General features: G+C 40.2%; 1 protein-coding gene across 3 annotated transcripts in view; it reads right to left on the bottom strand.

The window, feature by feature from the left end:
• Window positions 1-20385, bottom strand: part of rcor1 (REST corepressor 1) — a 163835-nt gene that overhangs the window by 14590 nt on the left and 128860 nt on the right. For all 3 annotated transcript variants that reach the window (XM_068038963.1, XM_068038962.1, XM_068038964.1), the window contains exons 4-7: window positions 16210-16262; window positions 10531-10692; window positions 3986-4107; window positions 1617-1701 (exon numbers count right to left, since the gene is read on the bottom strand). In XM_068038963.1, the coding sequence (XP_067895064.1) occupies window positions 1617-1701; window positions 3986-4107; window positions 10531-10692; window positions 16210-16262 (422 nt within the window). The remainder of the gene's footprint in view (window positions 1-1616; window positions 1702-3985; window positions 4108-10530; window positions 10693-16209; window positions 16263-20385) is intronic.

Here is a 20385-nt window from a genome sequence, read left to right as displayed (position 1 = left end):
CAGACAACTTCAAAAGTTACTGCAGGCACATTTTAATTTCATTATAAATTGAACAGCTTGGTTAATAAATTAAGGAAGTTCCTCCATCTCATCTGACAGACTAGTTATCCACTCTGGGGCAATTCCCAGCGTTGCGAGGGAAGGTACATTGAAACTTCCTTGTTGCAATACAGTATAGTCTTGTTTACATGCTAATTTAATTCTGTAACCTAAGAGTAGATGCCGTTCTTTGAAGCCAACATATTGCTATGAATGCAATTGAAATCTAGGGATTACAAATGAGCTTCCACATTTGATTAGAGAATAAATTTCTTATTTAGTTATAAACATTTGTTAACTATGCTAGACTTTGTTGCTGGCATTATTTGTATAGGTGCTACTTTGCATGAACAGACAAACTAGGTTCTGAATCCCAACCTTCAAAAGGCTTCAATAGGATCAGATATATAAACATCTTTTATATTTTACCATTATTTTCTTACATGTTCTATTTGCACAACTTCAAACATTTGCTATAGGTTGTACATAATTCTTTAACATATGTCCGGTACTGAACTCAGCATTTATTTTTAGTAACACAAGCTGCTGCAAAATCATTACAATGGAGGAAAGATAGCTCACTTTAGACCACAGCCAAGGACCCAACCAAAAAGCACCCTTGTTACACAAGTTTGAATGCCAGTGAAGTGTTATCAAGCTGGGTGGACTGGCTCCCTAAATTGAGATATTCTTTGTGGGGGGGGGGGGGGGGGGGGCAGGGGAACATAATACAGCACTCTGGAAATCATTCAAGAGGCACATGGGAAATCTCTAGATTTCCAAGATGGCCAGTTCGCCTGATATATTTTGTTCAAATCCATAGGTACATTCGAGTGACACTTTTGCAATGAGGTTACATAACCCTTTTTTCAAGCTATCGTCTCCTGATCTTTCTTAAATGCCAAGCAGTTACTCACAGAACAAACCCATAGTATATGCTACTTTCTCCTCTATCATTTCCTTCTGCTATCTTAGTCACATTTGCACTGGTGACAGAGTAAATCCAAAGCACATTCAACTTGAAAGCAAAGTTTACACTGGCACTCTCATTAAAAGATGCTTGCAATAAAGAATGCCAACATATAAACATGATCAAATAGAATGATACTAAGTGTATTCAGTGGTTTTAATCAAATACAAACAAGGCAGGGTCAGAAGCTTAAATGTGCAATTAACTTAAATGCAATTTGGGCTTGCAGCTCTTGCGCTCAGCCAAAGCAGTAACTTTGTAATTGGACAGTACTACTGTGAAGGCTTTATAAATGAGTCAGTCTCAGTGGAGTGAGTAATATTTAGGATAAATTCTGAAAAGCAGCAGTTAGAAGTGCACACTGGATCCCTAACTCAATTGTATGTGGAATTGTATTGCATCAGGAATTGATTTGGGTTAAATACAAATTGTACAAATAGAGCCATACAGATTTTACAATCCATAATTATATTAATTTACATAGTTCAGCATTTGGAATTTTGGTAAAAACCCTAAACTCTACCTAAAATTAATTGCTATCTAACTTGATAGGAATATTGTCATAGAAAACCAGTCAAGTATACAGTTGATCTGAAAGCCAACCCACCTCTTTTTTTGCTTCTTTGCTTGGATCAATTTCATTGTCAACGATACTGGCTGTATTTGCATTAGATTCTTCAATCTCATCACCACTGCAAAGGAATACAGGACTTGATGAATCACAGAACTTGGCAAGTTACTATGCAAAGACAATACTTATTAGACTCAAATTACACGACAGCCCTAAACAGAAAAATTGCAAGCAAAACCTTTACATTGAAAATTTGCCTCAAAGAAAACCACACAATTTTCAGTTCCGCAAACGCCAGCTATACAGTTCTCTCAAATATAAACTTAAAGTTATGTTAATTTAAGTTAAACCATGCAGAAACGAATCCCGCTGAAAATGCATGGACAGTTTCTGTTCAATTCAAACATAGGAACAGAAGTAGGCCATTTAGCCCCTCAAGCTTGTTCCTCAAAAAATTATTGGTTAATTTGAATTTGCATTTCCTAACTAAATTCAGTTGATTCTACTGTTCAATTCAGATTCAGATCTATTCATACAGGCCGGAGGTGCAAACCTTTCTTGGTCATCTTACTGGAAAAGGTAAATGTGTTGAAAAATTTGGAATGGATCATGCTGTTCTGTTGTGGATCAAAAATGTCAAAAGCTATCACAATAAATTCTAGGTCCACACTTGAGGCAAGTAATGTTCTTACAGAACGCATTCACAACTGAGTGAGTGATAACATTTCTGAAATTTTACCTCATTGGCCAGAACATTTATTTAATGTTGATATTCTCCTTTACAAGGTGCACCTAAGGAGAATGCAGCTTTCATCAATAAGAAATGTTATGGGGAGAAAAAAAGCTAAGCAGTATAATTATCCTCATGGTCTACATTCGCACATCTGGGAGGAAAAGAAAGCTGCTGGTAATTGGGAATTTTAGAATGCCTCAACGTAGTGTTGTTTGTTTGCCTGTAGCCTACAAAAATAATCAAAAGGCTGGATGACTGGAGCTCTCTGAGGAGAGGGTACATAAGTTTGATCAAAGCATGGCATCACAAAGCAAAAAAGTCATCTTGATAGCTGACAACTGCGGGACTGTCATGAATACCTGCATTTTAAAGTAGAAACAATCACCAACTTCTTTTGGCACTGTTAATTCATCCAGTCGGCAAAGGACGGAGCAGGATCTGACTACTGAGGATCTTGCATGAGCACCAATAGCACGTTCTGAAGCAGCAAAACTCTGCGCATTCATTCTCTGTTGTGTTTACCAGCTCATGAGGTTTGAAACCATCGTTACTACTGATAAGGAAGTCTTGATGTTCAGAATACTGCTGCTATGATGGAAGATAATACTGCTCGTGAAAGAACAAAAGTCAGAACAAGTGGATCCAGCATGCTGGAGGTAGAAGAACCCACCTCCACCCCAGTGGCCACAGCTGTATGATGACTGAGGAAATGGTTCAAAACTTGATGTTCCAATGGAATTTGATTTTGCAATAATTACTGGATGAATGAATGCAATTGACAGGAAGCTAATCAGAAATAACAAGTTGAAATCGAAACTTGAGTTCTGATGTCTTATGTCTGCTTTAGTGTTGCAGTAATTGTGTTTTTCCCATTAAAATGAACTATTGAATACACATTCGCTCTTTCCAGTTAAAACAAAGCTTTGAATTAATGGGAGTAAACCGTACTTGGACTTTTAATTTACACTCAGAACTGTACTAACAGGAAATTGAACTCCTTTTGCAAAGTATCACAATTTTTGGAAAACCACTACTTTAGGAACTCTCACCAGACAGATGGTGAGCAAATAAATAAATGCATCCCAATCTTAAAAAGCAAAAAGAAATGTTCGGAATGATGAGAAAATTACTTCTTTATAGAGAACTATTTAAACTTTAAAGGCAACCTATCCATTTCACACATTAGATATATATTACCCAGTTTTAAGATGACCAGCTCCACTCAGTTTCCCAATGAGGGGGTTCTATTTTATACACTGCATATATTTCATTAGGGAAGCAAATTCACTCCTTTATTAGTAGCTTTTTAAAAAAAAAATCATTCTGAAGCATTTATTTATTCCAATACTATATATCATAAACTATGCCACTACAGAAATCAACATTTGTCTATAATCGGAGAATATTTATTGTATGATGGAACCCGCTGCCCACAAGGGTGGTGAAAGAGGAGACAATGATTTCAAAAGGAAATTGCATGGGCACTTGAAGGAAATAAATTTGCAGGGCTACAGGGATCGAGCTGGGAAGTGGGATTGACTGAATTGCTCTAGAAAGCCAACACAGACTCAATAGGCCAAATGGCCTCCTTCTGCGCCAATGACTATGACTTTATGGTTTATTGCCTCTAGCAATTTGTTCTAACCACATGAGCTGGTATACATTTATTTACCTTCCTTCCTTATCCCTTTTCATCTGTTTGCGAGCATGACGATCCATTACACTGGTCTTGGTCCGTGTCTTCTTCCATGAGTAATAGAACTTGACCAGGCTAGCTATGGATTTGTCAGGCAACTGTAGGGGATAGTTAACAAGTTTTGTGAAGCGGAATTAAATCTCAAAAATCCAGTTAATGCATCTACCTCACAGTTGTGGTTTTATTATAACAAATGTGTTTATAGTCAGTCGATGAGTATATTCAAGATTGAATGATTGATTCCCTTAGTTCCCAAAAATCTATGGATATGGGGATACAGTGGGAAAGGAGTTATATTCAGCCATAATGTTACTGAATGACAGAGCATTGAGGAGCTATATGACCTACTCCTGCTCCTATTTCTTCTGTTCTTATAGAATTATATATACACCGGTCATTAAAAATACAGACGAAGGTGACCTGAGAGTTCAACAGGCAAATGCATCACCTTCAGCTGCCCTGCAGAGCTAAACATCCAGAAGGATCTCGGGTTCAATCCCAGTTCGTGCTAATTTAGTTGATCGCAACTAGGGTAGCTCTAGGAGCATTACAATTAGCCTTGGTACTCCTTCACTTGGATGAAGGGTTGTGGAGAAGTTATCCACAATTGAGTTTTTCGAGAAGGTGACCAAACAGGTGGATGAGGGTAAAGCCGTGGATGTGGTGTATATGGATTTCAGTAAGGCGTTTGATAAGGTTCCCCACGGTAGGCTATTGCAGAAAATACAGAAGTATGGGGTTGAAGGTGATTTAGAGCTTTGGATCAGAAATTGGCTAGCTGAAAGAAGACAGAGGGTGGTGGTTGATGGCAAATGTTCATCCTGGAGTTTAGTTACTAGTGGTGTACCGCAAGGTTCTGTTTTGGGGCCACTGCTGTTTGTCATTTTTATAAATGACCTGGATGAAGGTGTAGAAGGGTGGGTTAGTAAATTTGCGGATGACACGAAGGTCGGTGGAGTTGTGGATAGTGTCGAAGGGTGTTGTAGGGTACAGAGGGACATAGATAGGCTGCAGAGCTGGGCTGAGAGATGGCAAATGGAGTTTAATGCGGAGAAGTGTGAGGTGATTCACTTTGGAAGGAGTAACAGCAATGCAGAGTACTGGGCTAACGGGAAGATTCTTGGTAGTGTAGATGAGCAGAGAGATCTTGGTGTCCAGGCACATAAATCCCTGAAAGTTGCTACCCAGGTTAATAGGGCTGTTAAGGCGGCATATGGTGTGTTAGCTTTTATTAGTAGGGGGATCGAGTTTCGGAGCCACGAGGTCATGATGCAGCTGTACAAAACTCTGGTGAGGCCGCACCTTGAGTATTGCGTGCAGTTCTGGTCACCGCATTATAGGAAGGATGTGGAAGCTTTGGAAAGGGTGCAGAGGAGATTTACTAGGATGTTGCCTGGTATGGAAGGAAGGTCTTACGAGGAAAGGCTGAGGGACTTGGGGTTGTTTTCGTTAGAGAGAAGGAGGAGGAGAGGTGACTTAATAGAGACATACAAGATAATCAGAGGGTTAGATAGGGTGGATAGTGAGAGTCTTTTTCCTCGGATGATGATGGCAAACACGAGGGGACATAGCTTTAAGTTGAGGGGTGAAAGATATAGGACAGATGTCAGAGGTAGTTTCTTTACGCAGAGAGTAGTAGGGGCGTGGAACGCCCTGCCTGCAACAGTAGTAGACTCGCCAACTTTAAGGGCATTTAAGTGGTCATTGGATAGACATATGGATGAAAATGGAATAGTGTAGGTCAGATGATCGGCGCAACATCGAGGGCCGAAGGGCCTGTACTGCGCTGTAATGTTCTAATTCCTCTCCAATGACACCTGCTGAAAAGTGCACAGAAGACAAGTATTTGGCTTCCACTGTCAAATTGCCTAACACTCAATACCCCCATGCTCATAGATGAAAAGAATTGCCTCTTGTATGAGGTACCAGTGGGTTGTTGGTGTCTTAACAGGGACACTAACTATAAAAATAGGCACCGAAGTTAGGGATGTGGAGGACAAGTAGAGTTTAGGTTAGATTAGAGCACATTCTATGCAATGAAGCATTCTTTTACACTACAATGTGGGAGATACTGTTTTTAAAAAGGGCCCTCCATTAAAACAAATCTATTTAAGCAAATAGTAAGACAGTTTTAAAGAAAACACTGAATTTTTATTAAAAAGATTCCTTTCTCATGTAGTATACCATCTGAGAGTCTATTAACTACATTAGTAGGGTTTTTAATCACAAAGACGAAGTCTTAGAAACGTCAGTAAATAGTGACACTGTTCCACTACAGTTTGACCCTTATTTTGTGTAACACAAAATGTGAAAATTTTAATATAAATGTACATAGAAGTATTCAGATGTCGATAGCTGCATTCAGAAACTGCAGCAGGGTTTTACACTTCAGTAACAATCAAACGAGCAAATATATAATGTACACTTCCCAGTGATTTGAAAAGATGGATCTGCCTTGCAATACTTTTATCACAACAAAAGATAAAAATAATCAAATCAGTTACCGAATCCCCGTCAAGAGTCCCATTCCACCAGTTACCTTCAACATTTACTCAGCCTGTTAGCCACCAAGTCGATATTTTTTTTTAAACCTCAGGTTTTTAAACACCTGATGACAAACTTGTAATCTGTAGTCTACAGTAATTCAGGGTTTCAGGCACAGCCTCCTTTTACTGAGCCATATGATAGAAACCCGTTAACGAATCAAACAGGATCCTAAGGATCAGACATAACATTTTTTGCATAACTTAAGGTTCTCAAAAACCCCACCAGATGCAAATACTTTTATTTCTATGAAACCAATGTCATGTGGATATTAAAATGCATTCTTTTATCTTATCTCCTAAAATTTAGTAACTAGTCAATGAAAAAGTAAAAACATCAGCACATTATAAGCAAGAAAAAAAATTAACTGATGTGGAGATGCAACTTATCTGGCTATATTTTAAAAGAAACAGTATTTTCTAAAGCTATTTTTCCCCCCCCAAAACAGAAAAGCAATAAACAGTAAACAAGTACCAGTAAAATCACAAATGTAAAACATTTGGAAAATAGTAAATTTTCTACCGAGACACCCAAATTAAGCTATTTTTATCTTTCCTATTCATGTGTAGCTATAGTAGTTGCAACAGATTATGCTTGTGTAATTTTTTAAATTCCTTCTGTGATCTTATCTGTTGACATTTAATGGTCTGCCTATGCCGAGCACAAAGGATCACAGCTTTGGCAGGTCAGTATTCTGTATATGCTTTCCTAATCTTTCTGAGCTATGTGGAAACGATCATAATTCAGTTAAATTTAGGGTAGTTATGGAAAAGGACAAAGCAAGATTAAGAATAAAAGTTCTCAATTAGGGAAAGCTAACTTTACTGAGATGTGATTAAGCTAAAGTGGACTGGAAACAGCCACTTGAAGGTAAATCAGTACCATATCAATGGGGGCAATTCAAAGAAAAAAATAGGGTTCAGAGCAAGTATGTTCCCTTAAAGAAAAAGGGTGGGACTAAAATCCAGAGCCCCCTGGATGTTAAAGGACTTAAAGGACAGGATGAAGAATAAAAGGGAAGCTTATGACAGATACCAAGGGCTCAATATTGCAGAAAACCCAGAGGAGTATAGAGAGAGTTAGGGCGAAATTAAAAAGGAAATTAGGAAAGCAAAAAGAGGACATGAAAAAATATTGGCAAGTAAAATTAAGAAAAACCCTAAAGCTTTTCAAAATATTAAAATAAAGAGTATGAGGATAACGATAGAAAGTGTAGGGCCTATTAGGGACCATAAGGGTAACCTGTGTGTGGAGGCGAAGGACGTTGGATGAATATTTTGTGTCTGTTTTCACAAAAGAGAGGGACAATCAGGGAGGAGTGTGAAAGGGAAAGTATTAAGGGGTTTTTGAAAGTGAATAAACGCCAAGCCTGATAAAATGTATCCTAGGCTGTTCAAAGAAGCAAGAGAAAAATAGCGGAACCTCCGACCATTTTCCAAATCTCTCTGGCTACAGGCATGGTACTAGAGGACTGGAGGACAGTTCACACTGTACCATTGTTTAAAAAGGGAGAAAGGGATAAACCGAGTAATTACAAGTCAGTCAGCCTAATCTTGGTGTTGGAAAAATCATTGGAAAAAATTCTGAGGGACAAGATAAATCTTCTTTTCGAAAGACATGGATTAATCAAAGGGAGTCAGCACCAATTTGTTAAGGGAGGGTCATATTTGATTATCATCGAATTTTTTGAGGTGGTAACAAGGCAGGTCAATGAAGGCGTATATGAATTTTAGTAAGGCTTTTGATAAAAGTCCCACGTGGCAGACTAGTTACAAAAGTAAGAGCCAAGGGGATTCAAGGGAAAGTGGCAACTTGGATCCAAAATTGGCTCAGACAGGAAGCAAAGGTCAATGAGGGTTTTTGTGACTGGAAAACTGTTTCAAGTGGGGTTCAGGACTCAGTACTAGGTCCCTTGCTTTTTGTAGTATATATCAATGATTTGGACTTGAATATAGCAGGTATGATTAAGAAGTTTGCAGATGATACAAAAATTGGCCAAGTGGCTGATAATGAAGAAGAAAGCTGTAGACTGCAGGAAGTTGTCAATGGACTCATCAGGTGGGCAGAACAGTGCCTAATGAAGTTCAATCGGAGAAATGTGAGGTATTGCATTTGGGGAAGGCTAAATGGGCAAGGGAACACACAATAAATGATTGGGATACTGAGAAGTCTAGAAGAACAGAGGGACCTTGGAGTGCATGTCCACAAATCCCTATAAGTGGCTGGCCAGGTAGATAAGGTGGTCAAGAAGGCATATGAGATACTCGCCTTTATTAGCCGAGGCACAGAGTATGAGCTGGACGGTTAAGCTGCAACAGTATAAAACACTAGTTAGGCCGCAGCTGGAGCACTGTGTGCAGTTCTGGTCACGGCACTATAGAAAAGATGTGATTGCACTGGAGAAGGTACAGAGGAGATATAGTAGGATTTTTAAAAATATTCTTTCATGAGATGTGGGCGTCACTGGCAAGGCCAGCATTTGTTGCCCATCCCTAATTTCTCTTGACAACTGAGTGGCTTGCTAGACCATTTCAGAGGACAGTTAAGAGTCAACCACCTTGCTGCAGCTCTGGAGTCACATGTAAGCCAGGCCAGGTAAGGACAGCAGATTTCCTTGCCTAAAGGACATTAGTGAACAAGATGGGCTTTTAAGACAATCGATGATAGTTTCATGGCACCATCACAGAGATTAGCTTTCAATCCCAGATTTATTAATTATTTAATTTACTAATTAATTGAATTTAAATTCCACCAGCTGGCATGTCTGCAAGGCATTGGCCTGAGCCTCTGGATTTGGCCTCTGGATTTGAGTCCAGCATCATTACCACTATGCCACCGTCTTTGTCACCTGGATTGGAGAATTTTAGTTATGAGGAAAGACTGGATAGGCTAGGGTTGTTTTCCTTGGATATGTGGAGGCTGAGGGGAGACTTAATTGAAGTGTACTAAATTATGAGGGGTCTAGATAAGAGTGGATAGAAAGGCCCCATTTCCCTTGGTTGAGGGGTCCATAACCAGTTGGCAGAGATTCTGGGTAAGAGGTAGGTGGTTTAGAGGGGTTAGAGGGGAAAACTTTTTACCCAGAGGATATTGGGGATCTGGAACTCACTGTTTGAAAGGGTGGTAGAGGCAGATACCCTCAAAATATTTAAAAATACTTGGATAAGCACCTGAAGCGCCGTAATCTACAAGGCTCATGGCTCTACATTTGCAAAGAATTCACTAATACTTCATCCACTAAATCTACTTGATAATGACTGTCGGTAGGCTTATGACTGCAGGAGTGATCTCAGCGAACCCCAGCTTTACCCTATCCAGCAGTGGCCTCTGGATGGTAATAGTTGAGCTGAATCCACAATGCTTTTCCCTATTAATACAAGGCTCCTCTTACTCTTGATTGCTGAAACAGCAACCTGAGCACATGACACCTTCATTGGATGAAGGATGCTGAAAGCTACGTCCTGCAAGTCAGCAAATCTTGCTTCTATTTTACTGTATTTAAAAAGCTTTCAAAATGCATCTGGTAGCTTCAAACAAGGAATACTGAATTTCATGGAGATCCCCGACTAGAAAATGAACTTACTGATGATTTAATAGTACCGTGGTGATTCATTGGACTGTGAACTTCAAAGAAATACACCAAGCAGATTCCACAAGTTACAGTATCTGACTATACAGCATCATCTAACTGTAACAGGAGTCTGCCTGTCTCAAGCTCATCCTCTCAGACAGGGAAGGTACACAGCACAGAAAGAAAAGCATAATATGCACAAAAGGCTGAACTATATCAATGTTGTGATCATTTATGTTTAGCATAACCCAGCCACCATGTTTCAGCAGGGTAAGGTCATAGAAGAAAATACACATGCTTTGTGCAACAAGCATAACTTAATGTAATTGCTTCATACAACTTACAACTATTCCCATATATTCACAATCTATTGAAGAAATTTAAAATTTAAGTAATTTCTTCCTACCATTTGCTGAATTCTGTGGAAGGTTTTCCCATGGAAACTAAATGCTTGTTCAAAGAGGACCCGGTCCTCCACAGTCCACTCATCTGGGAATGGTGTGAAGTTTGGAAGGTCAGCCAAGGACTTCTCAATATTGTGTTTGTGCCAAAACAGCATACCTAAAGCCTATGAAAAATTCATTGAATGAGCACAAATAAATTCGTCAAGACATTAAAATTATGTTGCATGCAGAAGCAAGAGAGAATTGGAACAAAATTCTAAGGTGACAGACGAGTGGCAGAACAGATGTTGAAATTGGCATGACAGTATACATGCAGATCTGCATGTCCAGTACCCCAAGAGTTTGGTCATTCATTGGCAAAGTGTGACAACAGTGGTAGCTTTTTGGGTAACCAAGCTTTCTATTTACAAATGGCCTACTCCCAAGCTTAGTCCTGAATTAGAAAAGGTTCCCGTGTCAGCTGTGGTTCAGCTGGTAGTACACTCGCCTCAGAGACAAAAGGTTGTGAGCTCAAATTCCACTCCAGGACTTGAGTACCAAATTTAAAAGCTGAAACTCCAGTGCAGTACTGAACGTGGTTTTGTCTTTTGGATGGGATGTTAAAACGAGGCCTTGTCTGCCCTCTCAGCTAGATGTAAAATTTTGAAAAGTGCAGGGAAGTTATCTCCAGTGCCCTGGCCAATATTTATCTCGATCAACTTCATACAAACATTATCTGGTTATCACACTGCTTTTTGTGGGAGCTTGCTGTGCTTCCTACATTGCAACAGTGTCTACACTTCAGAAGTACTTCATTGGTTTTGAAGTGCTTTGGGATGTCCTGTGGCCATGAAAGGTGCTATATAAATGCAAGTTTTTCTTTCTTTTATGACTTGCTTGCGTCATTTAATCATCACCAGCTACTTGCTAGCTGATCATCTCTCAATACAGCTGAAACAACAGCTATTGTCCATTAACATGACTCAATTAAATGAGAGAACGCTCATGGACAGAATAAGAGGCATCGTGGGCAGAATGAAGAAAAGCTCTCACCTGCAAACTCCAGAGACACATCATTACAATTTGCAGTGAAACTAGACGAGCAGATTAAATAAAAACAGATGTCAGCTTCAAAGTGGCTACTTCAAACTCTTTACTAGTGGTACTGCATTACAAAATTTGTTCATTAAAGTCTTGTAGCTTAATGTGTTACAATGTACTAAATTGTTCGGTTTCAGTGTAACATTTGAAAGCCATGATTGAGGATCAACAGTTGTCTTTTAGAAATAATATAGGGCTAATTCAACCAATTTCTACCAAAACATTCTAAGCACATGACTTTAAAAAAAAATTTAGCTTAGAGATTTGATTTAAAAAATAAGTAGCAGAACTTCACATTCAATGGGGATATGGACAAATGTCTACAATGTGGGTACCATCCTATCACTTTGTTATACTATATTACATGAAGTATGCTCAGGATAAGACACGACTACAATATATTTTCAGACGTTGTACTCTGGTCAACTTCTACCAATTGTAAAATCTTTTTGACTTTTGTTGCATTTCAAGTTTTATTAGGCACATTTAAAATGACATTTGTCTGTTATCCATAGATGTTATCAACTATTACTTAATCAGATGGTCAGGAAGCCCAGTCTGCAGCACCATACTAATTCGGCATCTGAAGCTATGCTTTGCATATCAGAATGAAGCAAGTGGCTAAATTTAGCATGGACAGTTTACAACAAAAAACATTTTTTATATAAGAGCACTCAGCCCAAATTTTGCTTCACAAAGCTGTGTAGAACAGAATATAAACAGGTCTTCCAATCAAGGAATACTTACATAAAAAAAAAAATATTTGCACCGTCTAGCTTAGTAACTTGCACAATGTTAGCCTCCACTTGCAATGTTAGCTCCCAGTGTTCATACATGATGGCATAGCATACCAACACCAGGGAAGTGAAAGTTGCTGCACTCAGTTCCACTGTACAGCAGTGCATCACAGCCAGTCACAGAATGGAATAGGTATTGCCCACAAAGTAGTCTGCAGCCCAAACCAACAATGCAGCACTAAAAGTGATGAGCAGGTTGGGAGGTGGGGGCAGGGTCAAGGCCGTAAAAAGTTATATATACTTTTGGTGTGGTGTCTCTGTGAAGTTTATTCTCCATATACATTATGGTATAGTTATTATCCAATGGAGGGGATAGGAAGAGGAAGAAAAAGATTACAGACTAGTTGAACTCCACAGCAAAATCTAGTCTTTATGTAAGGAAGGGTTCAAGGTCGAGGAAGAGTTGGACTAGCTTGCACAGATATAATTCAGTCTCCATTTTAAAGCTTTATTATTGTCTTTATTTTTATACTTCCACTATAAACATCTACATTCACATTTAGGATGGAAGCTGCCCAAGTAAACTTGTTATGCTATACCTTACATCTGCCAGTCAACAGAAGCACTGTACTTAGTTTGTCAGTCCTCTTGTGTATGTTGCTGCAAGCTAATTTTAACAAATGTCATATTCTTCTGACTTGAGGGCATTGTCATTTACGAAAGCCATTTGGCCCATCGTGTCTATGCCAGCTCTCCACGGAGCCATCCAGTCAGTCCCATACCTCTGCTCAATCCCTGTAGCCCTGCGAGTTTATTTCCTTCAAGTATACATCCAATTTCCTCTTGTAATCATTGATTGTCTCTGCTTCCACCACCCTCATGGGCAACGAGTTCCAGGTCATTACCACTTGCTGTATAAAAAAGTTCTGCCTCACATTCTCCCTGCACCTCTTGCTCAAAACCTTCAATGTGCCTCCTCGTCCTTGTACCATCAGTTAATAGGAACAGTTTTTCCTTGTCTAACTTATCTAAGCCGGTCATAATCTTGTATACTTTTATTAAATCTCCCCTCAAACTCCCTTGCTCCAAGGAGAACAAACCTAGCTTTTCTAACCTAACCTTGGAACTAAAATCCCTCATCCCTGGAACCATTCTGGTAAATCTCCTCTGCACCCTCTCAAGAACCCGCACATCCTTCCTAAAGCGCGACAACCAGAATTCGAGTTGGGATCATGAAGCTACCAGATTGCCATAAAAACCCAACTGGTTCACTAACGTCCTTTAGGGAAGGAAACATGCCATCCTTATCCGGTTGGGCCTATTGTAACTCCAGACTCTCAGCAATGTGGTCAACTCTCGACTGCCACCTGAAATGGCCTAGCAAGCCACTCAGTTGCATCAAAAACTGCTAAAACAGACTGCAGTGGTTCAAGATGACAGCTTACTATCACCTTCTCAAGGGCAAAAACACACTGGTCTTACCAGAAAGACCTGTATACTGTTAATGAATTAAATAAACAAAGGTGATAGCTGGAATGGATGACTGATTTAAAGAAATCTAGAACTTTTCCGACTGGAACAGGAACTGAAATACATTTCTTTTAAGAGATGGAAAGAACAGCCCTAAGTTATTGTTCCCAAACAAGGGTGCAGGAAAAATGAGAACTTATATTATACAACATGGAGTCAAGATCACAGCTCTGGAGTCTACAGCAAGTAAAGCTCTTAAAAGGAGCACTGCCCTTTTGATTTTTCAGTGTTGAATAATGGGCCTGTCCTATATGGCGAGTAATTCACTTCCTCACTCCCCAAAGCCTGTCCACCGTCTACAAGACACAAGTCAGGAGTGAGATGGAAAATTCTCCACTTGCCTGGCTAAGTGCACCTCCAACAGCACTCAATAGCTGAACACCAGCTAAGAGAAAGCAGCCCGCTTGATCGGCATCCCATCCACCACCGGCACACAGTGGCAGCAGTGTGTACCATCTACAAGATGCACTGCACCAACTCGTCAAGGCTCCTTTGACAGCACCTTCCAAACCCACAAACTACCACCTAGAAGGACAAGGGCAGCAAACGCATGGGACCACCACCACCTCCACGCTTCCCTCCAAGTCACACACCATCCTGATTTGGAACTATTTCCCTGTTTCTTCAATGTCGCTTGGTCAAAACCTTGGAAATCCCTTCCTAACAGCACTATGGGCGTACCTATACCGTACAGACTGTGCGGTTCAAGGCGGCAGCTCACCACCACCTTCCCAAGGGCCATAAATGCTGGCCTTGCCGAGAAGATCATACCCCATGCACAAATTAAAAAAAGAAAAAAGTTTAAAAGATTATGAGGAAAGAAGAAAATGGGACCATGCGGATAGCTCAAGGAGCCAATATAGGCATGATAGGCCAAAGTGGCTGCCTCCTGTGTGATAAAATTCTATAACATTGACTACACTCTATGCAGATAAAATTCTGTGACAGCGTACAATATAACAGAGACTACACTTCAAAAAGTGCTTAATTGGCTGTAAAGTTCTTTGGGACACCCTGAGGTTGTGAAAAGTGCTATATAAGAGAAGTCTTTCTTTCCTTCCATAATTCCAAGAATTAAAAAGGTTTGCTTTCACCCTAAGGGATGAATAAAAGCAATGACATTGGTATTTAGCAAGATGATCTCAGAATATCCTCAATGCACAAGGCTGTTCCAGAAATTAACATTGTGAAATCATTAACTTGCATTTATATAGCATCTTTTTCTTTTTCTAAGTGCTTCACATGGGCATTATCGAAAAATGGATGCCAAGCAAAGGATTGAAAACAGGAGGTGTGACTAAAAGCTTGGTCAAAAAGTGATGTGTTTTAAAGGAAAACTGTAGGAGGATAGGAACATGGAAAGGTTTAGAAAAGGCATTCCAGGGCATGGGGTCTAGGCAGGTGATAGCACAAGAGTCCAGAGTCATAGGTACGGAGAATTTAGGGATAAGTTAGTTGTAGTGCTGGAGGTGGTGAAAGAGATTGGGAAGAATCAGAAAGGGATTCAAACACAAGAATGGTAATTTTACATTTGAGGTGTTGGGGGATGCGATGGAATTGGTGGCTAAGGTACATGGTTTTGACATGCGCAAAAGGCAATGTCTTCAAGTCTTTTCAAAGTTTAGTTGGGGGAAACTGCAGGAGTTGGACAAGCAGTCTGACAACAAAGAGGCAGTGAAGAGGTAGGTTGGTTTCATCAGCACACACATGCAAACTGGTTTCACGTCTGCAGATAATATCACCAAGGGGAGCATATGAATGACCAAAAGGAGGGGACCGAGGATAGATCCATCAAAAACTCCGGAGGTAGTAGTGTAGAGGCAGCAAGAAAATCCTTCCAGCTGCTCTGCCTATAATTGGATAGGTAAGAGTGGAACTGAGCAAGTGCATTTCCACCGAGCTGGACAACAGAGGGGAGTTGGAGGAGGATGTTGTGTTCCACATTAAATACTGGAGAAAGAATGAGTAGGGATTATGTGCCACAGTCACAGAGAACCCCATTTGTGCTCATTCTAGTGCTGCAGCAAGGACGGAAGCCTGATGGAGGTATTCTAATGGTGTGCGGAAAAGATGAGCACGGATTTGCAACGGGATAACATGTTCAACAAGGGAATGAAAATGGTGCAGTAGCTTGAAAGGACAAGGAGGCTGAAGATGGGTTTATTGAGGGGGAGGATGTGATGGTAGCAGTTTTGAAATGGAGGCGTCAATATCAGAGGAGAAGGAGCTGTTTACAATGTCAGTTAGCAGGAGGGCAGGAAAGGAAGTTGGGTGTTCAGCAGATTAGTCAGAATCAGCTCAAGGATTACATTTTAGATCTTCAAGTTTAATTACCTGTTCCATGTTATAGCCATGCTTCTCTTTAGCTATTGCGATGTACTCATCCACTGAAAATGGAAAACAAAAAAAAATTAAACATTTTACAACTTCAAATTAGCATGTTTAGTGACAATTAAAAAAGGATCATCGTCTTCACCTGAATTTTAATCTAGTGGAGTTAATCGCCCATCCCACTGAGGAACTCACCCAATTTTAATTCCATTTAAAATTAATGGAATGAAATTGGGCAGATTTAATAATGGGCAAGCAATCCACTCCATCAGCCCATGAAGTGAAGAGAAAAATTTACCTAATCTTTCAGGTTACACCAGTGCATCATCTTACTGACTACCCAGACTCATGATGAAATAAGGTCCTCAAAAAAAGAAATCAGTGAAAATATACATCAATATACAAAGTACTGTACCTCAATGTACCAACAGCTACAGGACAACTGAAATACTACTTAAAAGCTTGCTCTTCAGGCCAAGAATCACATCCCTGGGCAGTAAATGTGTTGTTTTCATTACCTAAAGCTTTTGCAGCTGAAGTTTGCCAAAGTATAAATAAAGTCATAGAGTCATACTGTCGTACAGCATAGAAGCAGGCCCTTTGGCCCACCGTGTCCATGCCGACCATAATGCCTAGCTATACTAATCCCACCTGCCTGCATTAATTCCATATCCCTCGATGCCTTGCTCATTCTAGTACCTGCCCAGATGCCTCTTAAAGGTTGCAAATCTACTGTACCTTTGTACAGTAATAAAAAATTTCTAATATTTTATTGCACCTGCATATTCAATTAGAATATTTTGTTCTACCTTTGGGCCAAAACAACCTGAATGATTAAAGACTTAGACGAAGAAACCAAGGGTAATGTATCAAATTTGCTGACAATACAAAGTTATGTGGGAATGTATGCTGTGAGGAGTGCACAAAGAGGCTGCACAGGTTAACAGGTTAAGTGAATGGGCAACAAGGTGGCAGATGGAGTATAATGTGGGGAAGGGAGGGGTTATTTACTTTGGTAGTAAGAATAGAAGAGCAGAATTTTTTTTTTTTTAAAAAGGCATGATTCTTCTACATGTTGGGTGTTCATACAGACTTGGGTATACTCTTACAAGGAACACAAAGTTAGCATGCAGGTACAGCAATTAGGAAGGCAAGGGGTGTTGCAAGGGGATTGGAGTACAAGAACAAGGAAGTCCTGCTGCAATTGTATAAGGCTTTGGTGAGACCATACCTGCAGTATTGTGCATAGTTTTGGTCTCCGTATCTGAGGAAGGTTGTACGTGCATTGGAGGCGGTACAGCGAAGGTTCACTAGATTGGTTCCTGGGACCAGAGGATTGTCCTATAATGAGACACTGAGTAAACTGGGCTAATCCTCTCCGGAGTAAGGAAGAATGAGAGGTGATCTCATTGAAACATACAAGATTCCAAAGGGGTCTGACAGGGTAGAGGCAGAGAGGTTGTTTCCCCTGGCTGGGGAATCTAGAACACAGAGGCAGAGTCTCAGGAGGAGGGGTCGATCATTTAGGAGTGAGATGAGGAGAAATTTCTTCACTCAAAAGGGTTGTGAAACTTTGGAATTCTCTACCCCAGAGGGTTGTGGATGCTCATTTGAGTAGATTGAAAGCTGAGAAACAGATTTTTGTGGCTATATGGGAAGTGGGCAGGAATGTGGATTTGAGGCAGATCAGTCATGATCGTTCTGAATGGTGGAGCAGGCTTGAGGGGGCATATGGTCTACTCCTGCTCCTATTCTTTATGTTCTTATGTAAGAGATTAATGAGATAGATAAAAAAGTTTGTAGAACAGAAACCATTGCCAACCGATATATCAAACAGAAGGTGAGAATACCGTCAATGATTCACCATTCAGAGCATTATTAAATCTTTCCTTCCACAATGATCTACAGGCTTTAAAATCAAACTTGCCCTCAGCTAAACAAGCCCACTTAACCTGCAATGGCTACCTCACAGATTGCAATAAAATGGGAATTTCTACAAAGCGGGAAATAACAAAAATCAAGGCTGGTCTTGAGTATATCAAATTTATTTGCACAAGTTTCTTACAACATTTCACAAAGGTGAAAAGAGTAAAAGATCTTGAAGAAAAAGGCACAACTTTTTTAAAAATTTAAAATTAAAATGTGAGAAATTCTGATTTTCTTTTGTTGATCAGAAACCATCAACCACCGCCATTCCCTTCCTATGCATAAAATTCATTCGTTTTGACTCAAAGAATTGACACAAAAAGCACAGTGCAGAATTCAGCTCTCTCATTATGGGAACTTCCAGTGCTGGCACATCTTCATTTACCTCCTCTATAGCCTCTGCTTCAGAGTATCTCAAAGAAAAAATGGTTTCAGTTTCTTCCATCTTTCCACAGAGATCAAGGTCATCAATGAAACCAAAAAGTTGAACTCTGTCTCACTCAAACCACTGGGAATCTCTTATCGATCCCAACTTTGACTGGGTCATTGGCTTCCTCGTAGAAACCAAGATGCAGTTTCTAAAGCAGCTGCTGATGCAGCTGAATATCAGTGCATTCCAAGCCTTACAAGCACAACCTGTGAGTTGGCAGCCTTCTCAGTGAAATCTAAAACAGAAGTCATCTTGCCTAGGCATTGCATCCTTAATCGCACTGAGTTTGATAGGAAAATCTGCTCTCGCCACTACTGCACATGGGTGAATACTCCTACAAATCCAGTAACATTCCCTCAGTCCATACACCTGCAGCAGGGTCATTGCTGTCTGCTTTCTCACCACATGGTTTTTTGGAAATGTTGGCTCAATTTTCAGCAGCACAGTAACCCACTGATGCTTCAAGCTCTTCCACTTTGGTAAGCTCATTAGCTTTCATCGGGCAACTATTATGCAATACTTTGAGCTATTTGTGACCAGACCATCTAAGCAGTTGCAGCATCAACTGAGCTCAGCTTATAGTCATGTTTGTTTCCTATCCCAGTTTTCATTTCTTTCCCAATCCTCCAAGACATTCGCTTTTCTTTCAGAGTTCTAGAAACCAGCGATTCATAAATGGCATGCGTGCCTGTGTGAATAGCTTTTGAACCTTCAATCCTTCCACACTATTCAAAATATCCATTTCCTACCGCAGCAACAAGTCACAGTGCTTATTTTATTGAGCCATTTTGAAATTCGGCTTCCAGCCCTCCTGCAACCAAACAACAATAAAATATGGGAGGCCTGTGAACCAGGTCAAACTAGTTTTACAGAATGTTGAGCAATGAACCCAATAAGACTATGAGCTGAAAGTTTTGCATTCAAAGGTGGAAAGTCTCGCAGGAATTTGTCTGCCATGCTTGCATATAAGTGAATAAATGAAATCACAAAATAAACTTTTCACAATTTTTATGTATTTTTGCACAGGATGTGGGCATCGCTGGCAAGGCCAGCATTTATTGCCCATGTCTAGTTGTATTCAAGATCGTGGAAGAGTGCCACCAATGTGGTGACTGTACTCAGCAAGTGCTGTTAGGTAGGGAGTACATACAGGCACAACAAGCAATTAGGAAGCAAATCGTACGTTAGCATTTTATTTGGAAATGGGGTTGGAGTATAAGCAAATTGGCTATGGTGAGACCAAATCTGGATTACTGTGTAGAGTTTTGGTCTCCTTACCTAAGGAAGGATATACTTACCTGAGGGGGGCAGGGGAAAGAGGTGGATACACAAAGTTTCACTAGATTGATTCCTGTGATGGGAGGGCTGTCCTATGACAAGAGTTTGAGTAGAATGGGTCGATAGTCTCTGGAGTTTAGAAGAATAAGAGGAGATCTCTCACTGAAACGTACAAGACCCTCCCAGGAAGTGCATTCCAGACCGTCACCACCCTCTGGGTAAAAAAAGTTCTTCCTCAAATCCCCCTTAACCCTCCTGCCCCTCACCTTAAACTTGTGTCCCCTCATAACTGACCCTTCAACTAAGGGGAACAGCTGCTCCCTATCTCGTCTCGTTAAAGGCCTGCTCAGGTCAGGAGATTAAAAAAAAAACGAGGGGAAGTACTAGAGGGTCTGACATCCTTCAAAGCGGATAAATCGCCAGGGCCGGATGGATTGCATCCGATTGTTAAAGGAAGCCAGGGAGGAAATAGCGGATACGCTGGGGATCATCTTCAAATCCTCACTAGATACAGGAGAGTCATAGAGTCAGAGTCATACAGCACA

Source organism: Heterodontus francisci, chromosome 9, assembly GCF_036365525.1.
Source record: "Heterodontus francisci isolate sHetFra1 chromosome 9, sHetFra1.hap1, whole genome shotgun sequence".
NCBI lineage: Eukaryota > Metazoa > Chordata > Chondrichthyes > Heterodontiformes > Heterodontidae > Heterodontus > Heterodontus francisci.
Note: the sequence above shows the minus strand (reverse complement) of the source record. Positions and strands in the feature narration are given on the sequence as shown.